The sequence below is a fragment of the Mus caroli genome, chromosome 17 (assembly GCF_900094665.2).
Source record: "Mus caroli chromosome 17, CAROLI_EIJ_v1.1, whole genome shotgun sequence".
NCBI lineage: Eukaryota > Metazoa > Chordata > Mammalia > Rodentia > Muridae > Mus > Mus caroli.
In genome coordinates this window covers 41,369,386-41,387,021 of record NC_034586.1, presented here as the reverse complement: position 1 = coordinate 41,387,021, position 17,636 = coordinate 41,369,386, and the positions used below count along the sequence as shown (strand labels likewise).

General features: G+C 44.9%; 1 protein-coding gene across 5 annotated transcripts in view; it reads left to right on the top strand.

Moving 5' to 3' along the window:
• The window catches only part of Runx2 (RUNX family transcription factor 2), a 209,290-nt gene that overhangs the window by 140,275 nt on the left and 51,379 nt on the right, over positions 1-17,636 (top strand). For 3 of the 5 annotated variants that reach the window (XM_029471398.1, XM_021186134.2, XM_029471397.1), the window contains one exon: positions 16,667-16,840. The exons of the other annotated variants lie outside the window; for them this stretch is intronic. In XM_029471398.1, the coding sequence (XP_029327258.1) occupies positions 16,667-16,840 (174 nt within the window). The remainder of the gene's footprint in view (positions 1-16,666; positions 16,841-17,636) is intronic. 5 annotated transcript variants of the gene reach the window in all.

The window sequence follows — 17,636 nt, the reverse complement described above, 5'->3', positions numbered from 1 at the left end:
TCCCTCCCTCCTCCTCCTCCTCCTCTCCCTCCTCCTCCTTCTCCTCCTCCTTTTTCTCCTCCTCCTCCTTTTAAGATTAAATGGCGGCTAGCAATTAAACTCCTTCAGTCACTGATCAACATCCTACAGTCAATCTTTTATTTATTCAGCAAGCATGCAGAGGGTTTCAACCAAGCATAGTTTCAAACGCACTGTAGGAATAGATGACCTAGTCATGTCTGACCTATCACTTGACTCAGAAAGAAAGTGAAGAAGAAAGAGACTCATGAAATTTACCCTGAGACATAAGCTGTGGATATTTAATGACTATGGGACCGAGTGACAGAAAACCTCAGAAACTGGAAAAGGCCCTAAGAACCTAAGGGCTGAAGTGGGCGGGGGACACTCAGGAGCACTCCACTTTCATCTGGGAGCTCCCAGGAGGATCTTAAGATAGTAAAACATTTGAGTAGAATCTCAAATATCAGCAATTAGACTTACTGGCAAAACTTTGGGTATATAGAATTATAGGTAGATAGTCTGTGCCCCTCAGAAAGCCCAGGTTGTGTATCTTTCATCTTTGTGACCCTCCCCTCCCTGCCTCCATCTTGTCTCCGGCTCCCTTTTTGGGTCTGTGGATGGAAGGTATGATGTGGAAATGTCTCGTGCTTTCAATTTGGCTCAGGTAGTTCCTTCTAGCACCTGGTTTTCCCCTCAATTAGTATAGGACCTACTTAACATTCACTGCTAACTTCCAATGCTACCTTCTCAAGGACAGTAATTATCCTGCCCCAAACTCAGCTGCAGTTGCCGAGCTGTGCCTGTGTGCTCCATCATGCCTGCACTGTAGCTATCTACTGTGCCTCTTCTGAGTGAGATGAATCCATAGCTGTTGAGCTTTATTTTCAGGCTGGCGTTAAAGAAGAGAGACACACTGTCATGTGGCACATTCCATTGTAGGCCAGATGACAGCCTAGTTATGCATAAATAATTGTGTTTATTCTCTAAATGCTTTTTGAGAATTGTTCTAGAATTTAGCTACCTCTGGAGCTTTATGTTCATGTAGGAAAAAGGAAGAGAGCCAAGAATCTTCAGGCCAACTTGGTGGCTTGAGCTTTCTTTCCCAGGTCTCTTTATCTGGGCTTTTTGGCTTAAAGGTTGCAGCTTTGTGAATGGTACCACTCAGGTTCTTTGCCTTGAACCCCTGCCCTGCCCTTACCCACTGCAGACAGACACTTTTTCTTTTCTCTCCTGATAACAGGACCAAGGAGCACAAATGCAGGGCCCGGGGGAGGGGGTAGAAGACAGCCTGAGTCCATTTCATTTGTTCCTGATTCCATTTAAGCTCACCAGAGTGGCAAACCATATTATAGGAAGTGTTCAGAGAAGACCTGAGATGAACATGGGTGATGGACATGCCAAACCATACAGAGAAAAGCCCACCAGGCCTCAACTCTACAGAAAGACTCTAGGCTTTGGGGAAAGGTGGGAAGAGGAAGGAGTGGCCTCCCCAGGGAAGGGCACACCTACTGGTTGTTTAGTACTAATTGGTCAACCCTGAAAACTTGTATAAGGTGGCATTACATAGATTGAACAGGTTATATTTAGAAATATATATATATATATATATATATATATATATATATATATGTGTGTGTGTGTGTGTGTGTGTATGTATACATATATACACACACACACATATACACACACATATTTGCATTCATACACACACAGAATGCATGCAATCACAGGCCATGAATTTGAAGGAGAGCATTGGTGAAGGGTATATAGGAAGGATTGGAGGGAAAAGGTGGGAGGGAGATATGTAATTTAAGTCATAATCTCCAAGGTTATAGAAGATGGTAAGCTTCAAGGATGTTTGCTGTCACTTTGTGATCCTTGTATGCTCTTGGATCTTTAAGGCCAGCCCGGAGCTCAACATTTCCCAGTGTAGTATTGTAGCCAGAACTGTTTTGCTCACTCTAATCTGTGCAAACAAGAGGTGCAGGATCATAATCTCACTTGTGACTTGTCCCGGAAAAGACTGGCTGCTGTGTCTTGGTGAAGGTTTTTAGGCCAGGTACTTCATTTCTGTAAAACAGCACGGCCACAGGTGAGCCCTGTGCGAACTTACCATAACCCTTAGAGGGATTATAGGACAGTGCCCAGGAGGTGGCTAGCATGTGCGGCTGCAGCTCAGAGGAGACTGGACTTGTATTTCAGCAGCTTTGCAGACTTGAAGTCGCTGGTATCAACCAGGTTGCTTGGGAATTGGGTATGGAGTAGATGGAGGAGAATCTTAACCATGGTGAACAAATTCATTTCATCCCCTTGCACCCGGGATAAAAGGCTCTCCCAGAAAGCTTCTTGGGGTCTTTGCCGCAGGAGCAGATTCAGAACTCTTTTGGGGCCCGCCTATGTGTCTGTTCTCCACAGCGAGGCACTTTCTTCCATGCATTCTGACCCATCTTCCCCATTGGTTCCCTGAGCACATGACTCTTGGACATGTCACACACGCTCCCTCACTTCCTGGTGGCCCCACCTGCGTGAGTTCTGCAAAGACTACAGACACATCTTAAGCATAGCATTTAGGATTCCCAACCTCCACTGAGGCCGGCCTTTTCTGCCCCAACACCAACTTCCTTCTTCTTTTGCAGTTTTGAGCTCAGTCAACCAAACAGTAAACTCATCCTCTCAGCGTTACATCTTGTAATCTTTAATGTGCCCATGCTTCTGATCATGTCTGACTCGCTCTCCCTTGTCCCTGTGAATACAGGAGAGCGTGTCAGACATGATCAGAAGACTAGCGAGAGGGACGGGATTCCATGCAAGCTCAGCATTTACATCCCTGGCCTGTAATAGAAAAATCCTTTCCTAGCTCATCCCGTCCCTCTTGCTAGTCTCCTGGTATATCTGTCTTCTGCTGTGAATATCATGGTCTCCCTGAGCAGGAACCAGCTCGCGGCACACCCTTGCTTTAAATACTTCAGCAGCTCCTGTTATTTGCAGGATGATGTGCAGACAGCATGGCGTGGTGACAAGGCCCTTCAGCATCCGATCTGCCCAACTGCCTTCCACCAGTGCTGCTGTGGCCCCGTGCCAGCCGTGCCCAATTGCTTCACTCTGTAGCTCCCTTATCTGTGCCTCTGCACCTGCTGTGCCCTCTGCTTGCAGTGTCTTCTGCACCTGCTTGATGCAACTCTAGTTACCTATGAAATCCTTTCAATGACGGGCGGCCTTCTCCATCCCTCTTGGAAATTAGGCATTTATTTTTCTGGATCTCCGCTAGGTTGTTTGTTTACGGTTCTTCTGCTCTGTTTGGCCACACTGCTCCACTCGTTTGCCTTTCTGGAAGGACCTTCAGTGCAATGTAAGCTGCCTAGTCAGGGTACATTATCTGGAAATGGTAACTGGCGAGTTTGTGTTCCATTTGCCTGGTGGTTTTTCTCCTCTCATACATTTCGTCCCGAGGGTATCGAGTGCTATAGATTTCTCGTTTGACAGATTAGAATGTTGAGCCATAGAGATGAGAAGTATTGTCTGTGTATCAATAAATAGAGACAGTTTCAGAGTTACATGCACTTATGCAGTCACGTCTGGCTTTAGAAGCAAGACTCTGTCTGTTGCCTGCCTGCTCACTCTTTCAAGTACACTGTTGTGTTCCCCCCGCCCCCTGTGTGTGTGTGTGTGTGTGTGTGTGTGTGTGATTTTAAGGATGGTTAGTAAGGCCTGTTGAGCCATTAGGCAGTTAATATGCATAAGAGTGTATATACTAAGCAGAAGGAATATTAATTTCTAAGAACATTTTGGGTATGAAGTCCATGAGATAGATAGGATCCAGAGAAGAAAGAGTCAGACCACGACCAATTCTTTAGTTGGTCCAGCCCACTTTTGCTTTCTCAGTGAGCATGTATCATTTTTGAAATCAACAAAAGGCACCGAACCGGGCTGAAGTCTGGGAACTTTATATATAGAGAAAGGTATGTCCAGGGAGCAGAGGTTTCTTGACGTGTGTTTATGAAGCACATTACTGTAAAGCATGCTGAGCCTTGAGACGATGGTATCTATTTGCAGTGGTCTGATAGCTACAACTATCCAGAACTTGGCTAGAAGCATTTCTGTCCCCTTAACTGGACCCTCCCGCTCTTTTCATACATATACATGTATGGGTGTGGTAGAGGAGTAATATCAATTTTTACTCATACATGAATATGTCTGGAAAACGCATATATTCTATGTTTCCTATGGACAAACTGTCAAAGATGATGATTCAATATGAAACCCACAGACAGAAGTCTACAAAATGAACTTGCCTTTGAAATAAAGAAGTTTTAGTTTTAATTGCTGGTAGTTTTTAACAGACATTAACAGATCACAACTCACTTTTGCTTTAGCTTGCAAACAATGGACTTTTCTGATATCCTGTCTTGAAAGGGAGGCAAAGCTCGCTGCCTTCTAACACCCTTGAAGACTACGTTAAAGTTCCTTTTATAAAACCCTGACTTGATCCTACTCAAATACCTGGCACCTTTCATGACAGAGTGGAATGTAAGAATACTTTAGCAGATCTGAGTAGGAGCGTAAAACTCCGGTAGTGTGCGGATGAAGGTTCAGACTTTTGAGTTCCTTAATCGGAGTTCACAGAAGATAAGAATGTTGGGATTAACACCGCAGACTCCCTTCATTACACACGGCTGAGTAGAGCAATTATCTGTCTATCAAGGGTAGGAAGGTGTGTAGTGCCGTTAAGGCAGAGTGGATGGATGGATAGATGCTATTCTGTTGTAAGAAGGTGCTGATATATGCAGTAATCCTTGGAGTTTCGCTTATTAAAAAAAAACCCTTTTATTTCTGAGTTTATCTTGTCATATCCTTGCAGTTTAGAAGAAATGCTGTTTTATGTCATATTCTTGACTGTTTTTTCAGCTCCGTACCCATCTGAGTTTTCTTAGAGGATTTCTTAAAGGCATCTCTTGTTTAATCATGTTTAAACAATCTGTTTAAGACCTGTTGCATAGATATATAAACACCATGGTCCCTTAACGTAGTAAAACAGACTCTGTCGGACGCCACGCATACTTCTCACAGAGATACATCTATTGTTGTCTAAGCTACCCTTTTGTCCACATCTGACCTGAGAGGGTAACAACATAGCTCAGTCAACCTAATCTGCCAGTCAGAGGGCACAGACATCCACCTCCGCTGTCATCGCGATGTCTCACATGCAGAGAAGCGCAGAACTGTGTACAACTGGGGGAAGCCTTAGACTAGATTAAAGCTAAGTACGTCAAATCTGCCTTAATGGCTGTGTTTACATCTCCCCATTCTTTGTTCCTTTCAAAAAGTAATCAGGTTTTGCAAGCGTTAAGAAAATCACCTCATCTTGCCAGCTGGAACGGGTCCAGCTTAAGTCAGAAATCCGCTCCCCCTCCCAGCCCCCTATTCTTTCCCTTTTCATCTGTGATCTTTACTGCCATTCAGGCGACAGGAGCTGGCTTGATTTTTTTCCCTTGGTTGTTGCTGTTTTAACATTCTCTTCTCCTCAAGGAAATGGGAACATTGAGAATGATGTCCCATGGCCATGGGGTGGGTAGCAATCCAGGAGATGAGTGCTTCACACATCCTAATCCTTCCTCCTCTCTCTCCCCCTCCCCTTCCCGAAACACACATCCCAGGCCATTATCATGAGAGAGAAACCCAGTGAGCATTTGAGGGAAACAGCCCAGGATCCAGGGATTGCGTGACTGTTTGTCACTAAACACTTTGAAGAATAATGCCATCCATGTTCAGCTAGGTGCCTGTCAAACAAACAACGATGCTTTGGGTTCAACCATGGGAGTTCTCTTACCATGAAAAGCAACCTCATATTTCTCACAGGGTTTTGTAACTGTCGTAGCACACAGAACTATGGTATATGTGAGTATACAAGACTGAAAGAACCCAATGGACCTGTTTCCTGTGTCACATTAAGTGTTGGAGTTAAGTGTAGACAGGGGGAAGAAGGGGGCCTTCTGTGCATTTCCCATATGGCCAGGCATGTTGCTGGATGTTGAGGTGTTCCTAGTGGGATGGGATGTATCATGGTCAAGAGAGTCAGAAGGACTGAGGATAAGAGCAGCAAATTCTCGCTCTTTCATCCCTCGCTTCTTCTCTCTTTTGGTCGTTCCTCTTGTGACATTTGAATCAGGACAGGTGATTGATAAATAAGTCAACAGTATTTTTTTTTCTGGAAATTAATTAATCATGGAATGGAAGGGAAAGGAAAGAATTTGCTATTGGACCTGTGAGTTGGCTCACAAGGTGCTTGCTGCCAAGCCTGTAGCTCTGAGTTTAATCCCCAGGACCCACGGGATAGAATGAGTAAATGGACTTCTGCAAGTTGTCCTCTGACCCCCTCCATGTGCACTGTGGGTGTGGTCATGTCTGCATGCACATGCATGCTCTGTAGCTCTCTCCTCTGTCCCTCTCACCACCTCATATGCAGTCCCATTATTTTTTTAGATGGTTTTCTCTGTACATTCTTAAAAATCCTTCTTCTCAGGACTAGAGATTTGGCTCAGTGGTCCAGTCCTTGCTTAGCATGAGCAAGGCCCTGTGTTTGATCTCCCAGCATGGAGGTGGCAGGGGGCAGAGTAGGAAGGAGGCAGGATGAGGAAAATGGAGAGAAGGAAGGAAGGAAGGAAAGAAGGAAGGAAGGAAGGAAGGAAGGAAGGAAGGAAGGAACGGAGGGAGGGAGGGAGGGAGGGAGGAGGAAGGGAGGGAGAATGGGAGAATGGGAGGGAGGATGGGAGGGAGGAAAGATTGGAGGGAGGGAGGATGGGAGGGAGGGGAGAGAGAGAGGACAAAAGTTAACTAAAACCCTGTTTCTCTGTTCAAGCTCTCAGGAGTTTCCTTCAGCTTAAATATCTGAAATTCCCTAAGTCCATTATTCCAAGACAAGAGAAGCTGTTTTAAACTCCTTCATGAGGCTTTATTCCCGAGCTGTGACTGGTCTTCCCCACCCCACCCCAATAGTTATGCTTTGATTGCTGTGTTTGCCACATCCCCAGAAGGTAAAAGTTATAAAAGAACTTGAATTTCTGTTCATGCAAATTAGTATGGCACCAGCTCTTTCATTTGCATATTTCTTGAAAGATCTTGAACTTGTCAACTTTCAGAAGTGTAGGTTTGGAAACGGACAGCTTACCTGGCAGGCCGTCACTTCTCTCTCATATTAGATAATTGTACCTTAAAAACAATGCTTTCATATGCAATTAAGAGGCAGGACTTTATGCTGCTAATCTAGACTTCGGCCTCTTATTAAAAGGAAGCAAACTCAACTTTTAACATTAAAAAAAAAAGAACTAAAGTTCCTAGAATATTTCTATGGAGTCTATGGGCTAACTCTATAATTATGTCTCTAGAGTAGATTATATTCTTCTTCTCCATAATTATATTTTACCCAAGAGCCTGGAAGAGCTTCAGTCCTTTCTCGGGTGGAATGATTCTTTCTGTCTTGTCTCTGGATAAACTCTGGATAAACTCCTGTGCACCTGATTCTGTTTGGGGGCAAGGGAACTCTCAGAGATTCCTGGTAGAGATTTTGCTTGTTTTTCCTCAAGAAATTGATTAATATGCTAAGAGAAGCTCATTTTTGAAATGCCACCAGAGAAGAATCTTCTGGAATGAGATTTGCTTGTTACATATGGTCCTCTGTTTCCAGCCACATGCTAAAATTTTCTAGGGCTGTGCCCGCCCTTGAGCTGTCCCACAACATACTGCATGGCCATTCTTATCAGTGAGAGTGGCTAGAGGCCTTAGCTATGAAGATGGTCTAAGTGCTTTGATCATTCTAATCTAGAAATAGTTTGGGCCTAAACCAGATAGTATATGGTTAGGAAAGAGATGATTCAGCAGCCTTTCCCAGCAGAGATGAGCGACTCATCAATTTTACCGTGGGAAATGCCTCCCAGCTTTTCTCCCCCCTCCTTTCTGCCTTCCACTGGACAAAAGGGAAGATAATTTCAAGTTTATCTCCTTTCTTTGTTAGTTCAATAGGTGCTTGTATGCGCCTCCATTAAGATTGTGGTAGATATAACACATGACAAACATCCCCAAGGGATGGCTAGGCAAGGTGAGGGGTATCTATAGAATTATAGGCTTTGAAATTCTGTATAAATATCCGATGTCAACTTGCAACAGGCTGATGCTTACTGGATGCCTGCCTCTTGCACCCAAATGTAACCATGGGCTGTGGACATAGCACGTAGGTGGGCTGTGCTCAGCTACTAAGATAGAAACCAGGGGGAGTCACAAGACTGAAAACACCAGTATGATGACCCAGTCCAGCCTTGGGAGGAGATTTTCCCAAGTGCAGTTGATGAACGAATGTGTGTTAAGTTGAGGGGACAGCGTGGAAAAAGACAGCAGACTTCTTTGAAGAGCAATGGATGGACCAGTGTGAGACACGGCAAATGAGTAAAAACACACACTAGGGCCATATTTTCAGGTTCTTCTTTGCTGGGTCTGAGGGGGTAAGATGGGGCTGTACCTGGAGAGATCCGATGGATCTGAGCAGGTAAGTAACACGAGATTTGGAGTTTGGGGGTGCGGGGCAGAAATTGTGTTAGAGGTCATGGAAGCTCACACTTTCATTTATAGTTTGTAAAGAAACTAAGTCCTAGAATCCCTCCCTGGGGTGATATGACAGAAAGTGTGCTCTTGAATGTGCTAGACTTCTGCTGCTCTGAGATATGAGCCTAAGGCCAAGACTTTTAGGGAGTCACTCCAGTGGGGATGAGAAACAAAGATCCCATTCCTATGGACCATGTAGGAATGGCCCTGACTAGACCACATGGGCTCTAGGAGACGAGGTGATATATCTGTACACTGGATTTGGGGACCTGGAAGACTAAAAGGTGGTGATGTTACAGACATAAGGGAAACAGGGATGAAGCTGCCTCAGGGGGTTTGGGATGGGAGAGAGCAAAGGAGGCTAACTATGGAGTGGGGGAGCACGGGCCTTTGATTCCTACCCTTAGCACGTGGTGACATGAGGACATCGGAACAAAGACGGGGCATAGCTTCGCTCTTCTCAAGGGCATTTTCATTTTTACACCTGTGTAGGAGTGGAGATGCTCAGGGCCTTTAACCTAGAGCCTCAGGGATCATAAATGATTTGGGTCAGCCCTTGTCATAGCTTTCCCAAGAGTCTGCGCAACCCTCCCTGTATTTGCTAGAAACCATCAACCGAAATGCCAAGCGATTCAGGGAACTGAGGGAGCTCTTGTCTCAGTAGCAGATTTCCACAGAAGTCATTTGGAATCGAAGCTCTTTGTTGGGGGAGCGGCCAAAAGGTAATAATCAATATTCCAAGGGACAATATGGCGCTGAAAGCATGTCAGTTTTACAATACACCCTGCTCCCTGAAAACTCATACCTTGTTAGAATGCTTGAGCCGTTGTTGGGATAAAGGGGTTTGAACTAAGGGGCCTTGTTGCTTTGTCCCAGAGCAGCTTCAGAATAATAGCTCTGCTGACCCATAGCAGTTGTCCTGGAAAAGAGGTGCAATCTTCTCTTTTCACTGTCAATCACAATATCCTGGAGCTGTTACATCCTGTGGCTTCAGACCTCTTGAGCTGTCCCATACTCAGTGACAATGTCATTAGCTAACATCTTCCCAGTCACGTCTCTGCTCTGGGGAAGCCCGCATGCATGGCAGAGGTTAGAGGGCTGCCCAATATCATTTTGTAGGCCAGGAGATCTGGCTCTAGAGGACAGCTCTCTACACTGTATCGCATAGCTTAAGAACCAATGCTTAGACAGGATAAATTTTGGGTCCAAAGTTTCATGGGTGGGTTGGTGTCCATATCACACTCCATTGGGGTTCCTGCCTGACTATATGAGGTGGCCTTTTTAGGTCCGATATCCCTAATGCTGTGAGTCACAGCTAGGGACACACCTATTAATTCTTGGGCATATCCTTTATCCCAGGTCTCTGTCTCTTCCTGGAGATGCTCCCTACCCCCACAACCCCGTCAGTTGCAGATTTCCATTCATTCTCATGGACATTTGGCCATCCATCCTGTTCTTTCACATCTGATGTGCCAGGGTCGTGGGGACCCAGGGGGGACCTCCACTCTCTCAGACGAGAAGGGGGGATTGAGGGAAGAATTGTGGGAGGGGTGACAGGGTGGGGGGCAGTGAGTGGGATGTAAAGTGAATAAGTATAATAATAATAATAATGAAAGAAAAAAGAAAGAAAGAAAAATAAAGCTCTTAACATATAAATCTAAAATATAACAAGAAAGGATTACAATGACAAAAAATTAAAAAAAAAACTAATGCCTGGCCTGTAGAAAAATTAAAAAAAAAAACTAATGCCTGGCCTGTAGTTACAAAGTGATCTGAAGAGGGTATGCCTGGGTTAGATTAACAGCATGTACATGTTAGACATCATCTAGTCTCATATGATATTTATCTTGTTTCTGTCACGTGCCTTCCAGCTAGCTGTCCCTCTCTGCTGATCAGAATCTCGGCCCTAGGGTGGGCACAGTGGTCTCAGTAGTGGAAATTTCCTTTTTTTGTCAAAACCAAAGACTCCTTGTGCTTTCCATAGTGCTGTTCATGATCAGTTTTATTTTATAATGAAGGAGCTTACAAACACGCACAGAAAATATATCTAATATAGGTGTAGCCGTGTAGTACCTTACATATATATTTTGCCACACCGGTTTCATCTGTTATTTAGCTGAAATGTTTTGAAGTGAGCACTCCATACCATGACATTTGACCCTTAAGTATATGTCAGTGCTCTTGAGAACTCGACGAAAAGAATCATACAGAGAATGACTTTAAAATATATTTAACAGCTCCTATTCTAGTGCCCCCAGTTACCTTCACCTCAGCGATTCCTCTGTCACCCATGATGGCTGCCTTTTTCCTCCCACTATACCCTGAGCTTCTTGGAGGCAAGATAATATCTCATTCCCTTTCCCATCTCCTCCTGCTTACAGTGCCTAGTGTGGCTCCCATGTGGCAGATGTGTAATACTCATCGACTAGATTGATGAACTTGAAGTGGACATGGCGATCCCCAGTGGGACTTTTTCATTCCATGTTAGGGCGGACCTGACATTTCACAGCACACCCATCATGAAATATACCCTGTCCAGTCTCTTCCTGGTGTATCTGGCCTTCTGGAGGAGGAACAATCTAACTGGTTAGCGTCACACATGCGGCTTAGACAGTTGCCTACAGTGGGAAGTTCTGGCTGGGGCGGACATTGTTCTCAGAAGATGTGAGGCATCTCTCAGTGTCTTGGTTATAAAAACGAGCGACACGATTCATGCTGCAGAGATGTCTTTATTTGCATTGCTCACAGACCACACACTTCCCAGTCTCTTCATGCCAATTTCAGATGTCTGAGTTTTGAAAGCAGAAGTTACAGTGGCCAGTCGCTATCCTTTGTGTGCGTAGGGATCAGCAGGGCTGTTGGCTACACTGTGGCCCAGGGGCTTAGCAGTTCCTCATGTGTCTGCTATAAGCATATGTGAATGCTGTGACCTTTTGCTCATGCTTTTATTCTTGTGGGCCCGCGTCTATTGCAACAAAAGTCATATTCACCCACGTACACTGGGACTTTTTGAAAGAAATCTTTTTTGAAAACTACTTTTTGTTCTTGTCCATTTAAAATTCATTTTTGGTCATGATTTCCCCTGAATGGATTCTGCTGCACTGTCATGTCCTAAAATAAGCTGGTTGGCGCTGGGAGAGCAAAGAACATTAGGGCTTGTGATCAGGAAATCCAAGCGTTAGTCCCACCACTAACCATGTGACCTTGGGAAAGCCATGTCCTCCCATGGGAACTCAGGGTCCTCCCTGGGTCCTCATCCACAAAAGAGTACATTGCTTTCAAATGTAGAGTTCAGGTTATATCTGCTACCCTTTCCATCTCTCCAGTTTTAAATTGCTTTCAACAGTGCTTAAGGATTGCACTGAGAGAAGTGGGAGTTTTTCAAAAAGCCAGTGAACTTTAGCATAAATGCGTGGCCACTAGTCTAGTGTTCCAGGAAGCACCAATCAGGGCCTATTTCTAAAGAAAGCCTTTGGCTACTGGCTTCCGTTAATGTTGCAAAAAGCCATGAAGCATTTTGAAGGGATAGTGTTGTAATATGATGCACTGCACCAGTAAGTTTTCTTCCAATCAAGATGTTTCTCTGAAAGGGGAGTCTATTGAGCTCGTCAGCGGTTGCATAAATATTTATTGAGCATCTACTGTAATGCAGGCACTGAGTAGATTATAAGAACCCAGCTGTTCACAAGAGACAGGACACTCATTTGCTTGGGATTTCAAGTTTTTGAGGAGGGACAAATAAATATACAAGATAATTACAGATTGTGACAACTGCTACAAAGGAAGGTAAAGGCTGTGCTCGAGAGCGTGGGGACATATTTTGGTTATGGGAATCAGGGCGAGGCTTTCAAAAGAGGTAGTAGTTACTCTAGATCTAATCAATAAGGAGTAGGCCATACAGAAAAATCAAGATTTTCATCTTAGGAGTATAGGGAAGTCCTGGCATGGGAAACTTCAGAGGAGACAACGCCAGACCCTCAGAGAGTCTGAGACTAAGGTTGCACTTGGAGGAATGCAGAGAACTGAGGAGATAGGAGAATGTATCAAGGCAGAAGTCCCAGCATTTGGGGTAGGCTGAATGTGGGACATAAGGACTAAGGAAAATATCTAAGCTCTTGACTGCAAGCATCTGAGTGGCCAGTGATGTTCATCGACATTAGGGACTATATGGAGCAATAGGCTGTTTTGGAGTGTGACTCAAGGGTTCTGTTTTGAGTCTATGCATTTAAGACACCTGTGATATGCCCTAAGGGATCCCTCAAGGAGGCAATAGGAGAGAAAAACCTAGGACTCAGGACAGAAGGCGGGGCTCCATCTGGAAATGGAGGAGTCATTGGTGTGAAGGTGGGGTTCATGCTGGATCTCAGACCATCTTGGGCAGGGGTTTTTCTGGCCCCGCCTTCGTATTAGATCACAGGGAGCTTTAGGAAGATAGCTTCCCTCCAGAATGTACACCTAGGAATTGAATTTAGCCCCTCCACGCCGGGACCTGGATGCTCATATCTTTCAGAGCTGGAGGGAGTCTGTTCCTATTCAGCTGGTCCAGAAGGATGACTGTCTTATGGCGAAAGAAGCTTCAGCCAGAGGGGAGGCTTCAGGTTGTGCTTTCATACAGCGCCCCTCCCCCCCCCATAGCCATGTGTGATTTGAGCACATGTTTTCATGAGTGTGTAGAGGTAGGTGTTCGTGTGTGTGTGTGTGTGTGTGTGTGTGTGTAGAAGCTTGAGGTTAACATCAGAATCCTTCCTCAATCCTTCTTCAGTTGCTGTCCACCTTATTCCCTGACACAGGGTCTCTCACTGGTACCCAGAGCTCACGAGTATGGGGTAGTCTTGTAGCCGGTATGCTCTGGAGATCCCCCTGTCTGTCCCTTCTGAGTGCTGGGATTATGTGAGCCCTGTGCTTACCCACACTTGCTGGGCTCTGGAGATCCGAGCTCTGGTCCTGTTGCTTGCATGGCAGGTGGGTGCTTATCTTCAGATCCTAGAGTCTTCTAGATTTTTTTTCCCCCTAGAGCAGTAACAGAAAAATTGCCCACTCTCTGCATCTGCCTGCTGCTTGGCCTAGCTCCTCTTAAGGGGCAAGTAAGGTTTAGTCACCTGTCCAGGGCCAGTCACCCTGTCCTTGTCTCAGAGTGTGACTCGGTTGTGTCCTGTGTTCTTAGTTCTGGAGGGATTGCCTGGTGCTGATGACTGCAGCGTGTCTTTCAGCCTGTCGTTTGAGTGCCCTGCGATGTGGTTTAGCGGCAGCCACTATTCGTCATGGTTGAAAGATGAAGAACCTATTTGGCTTTTGTTTGGCATTGTACTGTAAGGATCTTGTAGTGATTGTGGTGGTTCCTAGGAGAGGATAGAGAAACACAGAAGAAAATCCATATGCTTTTCTATATTGGCATCCTCTGATAGATACGCTATACGTTATTCTAGGTTGTCTGCACATCTGAGGTAGCTGTCTTTGAGGATAACTCTAAAAAAAAAAGTCACTGGGCCTTTAAAAATTTCACCTGCTCTTTACATTTTTCACACCCAAGGACTATTCAAAGTCCTTTTTCTCTTGTCTGCATTCTCCTAATAGGACCAGCACTGGGCTAAGAGTAAATAAAGATGAGCCCATATATCGTACATGCTGAACACACAGTGCGGTGTATACAAGTCCATGTAAGATTGAACAGCCTTCTCTCTAGCCTTCAGGGAAGTTACCACTCTATTCCAGAAAGTGGCTCATAAGCTTTTAATAGGTGTGTGTGTGTGTGTGTGTGTGTGTGTGTGAGAGAGAGAGAGAGAGAGAGAGAGAGAGAGAGGGAGAGAGAGAGAGAGAGAGAGATCAGAAAAGAAAGGAGGAAAGATATTCTATGCATCTGACTATGACAAGTATTTGTATAATAATTCCCTGATTTTGAAACTTGTTAGAGCCAGGGAGCTATACAGAGAAGTTCTGCGACGGCCATTTATTTATCCAGAGAATGGGTGAGTTATTGTGATTGAATTTTAGCTATTCTTTCAGCTTAGGTTGAAAACTAGTCTTGACACCTCACTGAGCTCACTTCTGAAGTGTTCTACGTACACTGAGTGACCCGAGGCAGCTCAGAGAGAAAGACAGAAAGCCAGCATTGATGAGACCTCATGATGACTAGGAAGCTCACGTCCTGCATGTAACAGCTGTTGTGCCGTGCTGGCCAAGCTAGTCAAGAGTTGAGGGCCATGGCCTGGGTGCCCTGCTTGGGCAGGCCTTGGCCACTTCATCTATGAATAATTTATTCGTTTGGGTCTAGAGGCTGTTTTGGGTCACCTCTAAAGACCTTTAGGTGTCTAAAATCTATTTGCAATCTGTATAAAGTGGGGGAAAATGACAATTAACAACGGATTTCCTTTGTTTTTTTCCTGATCATGTTTTCAACTAGGTCTAGTCCTTCTGTTACATCCACTGCCCAAAACACACACTGGCAGGAAGTAGGAGGTGGGTGCATTTCAGTTAATGGGCCCAGTTGGAACACGCTTGGCTGTGGAGACAGCTACACTCATATTACCAAGCCTTGGCTTCCTGTCTGTTTTCTTTGGGCTGGGTAGGCAATGAAAAGGGAGACAGGAAAATACATTTTGGGGCAAATAAAATAAGGAATTTGTCTTATGAAGACAGCTTATAGCTGGGGAATTCTAATGCTCAACTTAACCCTCTCCTGACATATTTGTCCCCCTTGTGCTGAATGTAGGGGAAGGTAAGGTGTCACAGCACTTAAGGCCATGACAGATACCCATTCCCGACAGAGGCTATTCATAATCCACGTTCAGGGGTTTGTTCTTGGATGAGTAATAATCAGGTTCCCTGAGTTTTGCTTCCGAGTGCATCTTCTCATTCAGTCATCATTCCCATACCATGCCTCACATCAGTTCCCGTTGTTTGAGCACACATTCTAAAGCGCTGAGCAGCAGATAGGGCTCCCCAGCACAGCAACCCTCTCCTGTTAGGTGCACAGCCACACATGGTCACAGCACCAAGACGCTGCCACATCCCTTATAGTGGATGAGTTTGTGACTTTTGAAGATGTTTCAGTACTTGATCTGTTTTTTAATTTGCACATTTCTTTAATACCCAGATTTCCTTTGCTGTATAACTTGAATAAACCAGAAGAAAGAAAAGGTCTGTCTGTCTGCCTATTTGTTTCTCTATTTCTCTCTCCTTCCCTCTTTCCTTCACTCCTCCTTTCTCTCTCTCCTCCTTCCCTCCCTTCCTCCCTCCCCCCTCCCTGTCTCTCTATCTCCCTCTCTCCTTCCCTCTCTCCCTGTCTCTCATAATGGGTGACCACATTCACAGTCACCTATTTGGCGCAACACCACTTTCCACTTTCTTGCATAAAGCTACAGTGGTAAATTTAAAAGAAAACATATTCTATGTGATTTAATAGGGTGTATTATATGCGTTTGGGCTTTAGCACATCTCAAAATCCCCAGATACGTTTTTGAAAATCTGACTTTCTTTGTCAGATTTCTTTTCTTCTTATGTTTCTCCCTCCCCTCTATCTCCCCCCCCCACCCCCCGCATTTCCTGCCCCTTTTCCTTTTGCCTTCCTTCTTCCTTTCTGTTTCCCTTTTTTGAGTTTTAACTTTTCAGCAAGGAATAAGTAGCTAGCTGTACCACAAAAAGAAAACAGATCACTAGAGACACTATGGAAATCGGCCTTCCAAAAAGCGTTTGCCCGTGCTCCTGCCCTGGGTTTGTGAGAATGTAGCTGACTCCCTGAGCTTTCAGAAGGGCTCCGCATTGTGAAGCGAGAAGGGAAGCACTCAGTCTCCCCATCCTCTTATTGCAGGGCTAGAGGAGGCACCCCAAGAGTTCCTCTTGAACCCTTGATTCCAGGTCACCCTTGGGACCCTTAGTCCCCACATACAGATAGAATTAGGAAGGTCTGTCACCTATGGTGCTTGAAGAGCAGCTTGCATAGACGGATCATAATAAATATCAGTGTTGATAATTCCTTGGCTTAAACCACCCAGTATGTATGTTACACATATCTATATAGCACGATCAATTGTTCAGCTAATTAATGTGCTTTTATTTTATGATTTGCTGTTTCCAGGGCACAGACAGAAGCTTGATGACTCTAAACCTAGTTTGTTCTCTGATCGCCTCAGTGATTTAGGGCGCATTCCTCATCCCAGTATGAGAGTAGGTGTCCCGCCTCAGAACCCACGGCCCTCCCTGAACTCTGCACCAAGTCCTTTTAATCCACAAGGACAGAGTCAGATTACAGGTAAGACAGACGCATAGGTTTCACTTGGAGTCTGGCAGGCTGGGGGTGAGGGGCTACCAGAGAAGATGTGTTCATTTCGTGACTTCCAGAGCTGCGATCGGCTCGTGAAAAACTTAAGATGCGAAGATACTGATTTCTTCCTTTTATTAAGACCGTTTTGACATTTGATAACTTGGGGATGAAAATGAAGGTTTCTGCTAATGTTGGGCTTTATAGCTGTGTGGTGTACACTGTGGAGGGGTGGGAAGAGCTGCGCTGTGGGAGAATGTGTGATATAAATTCTATATTGTATCCAGCTGGTGCAGGGGACAGCATCATACCCTGACCATTGGAAGATGAGTGTTGCCGACTCGGATTTGAGTGTAAATTTCTTACACATATAACAGTTTCATTTAGTTTGCTTCAAAATAGCCAAGGGCTAACAGGAAGCCTTGATTGGTAGTTAGAGGCAGGATCAGTGAATAGTTCTTCAGGCAGACAGAACCCATTTTGGATTCATAATTAGCTCCGGTTCTCCACACTGCATTTCTGCTTATATGTTTCGGTGCTCAGGTCGCTTTGTTTCTTCTTAACACCAGCGTCAGGTCATAACTGGCCATGATGCATTGAGATCCCAGCTCTTTTTGGTTTTCTACCCAACTGGTACAAATACAGACCTTACTTTAGGATCCGTTTGATTGCTTTGAGGTCCCGTTGACAAGGATGTGTGGATCGTGGCAGATCTTTAATCTGCATGTCAAAAATATCAAGAGGTCAATGAATATTCCTTCATCTTCTTGCTGTCCTTCCTAGAGGC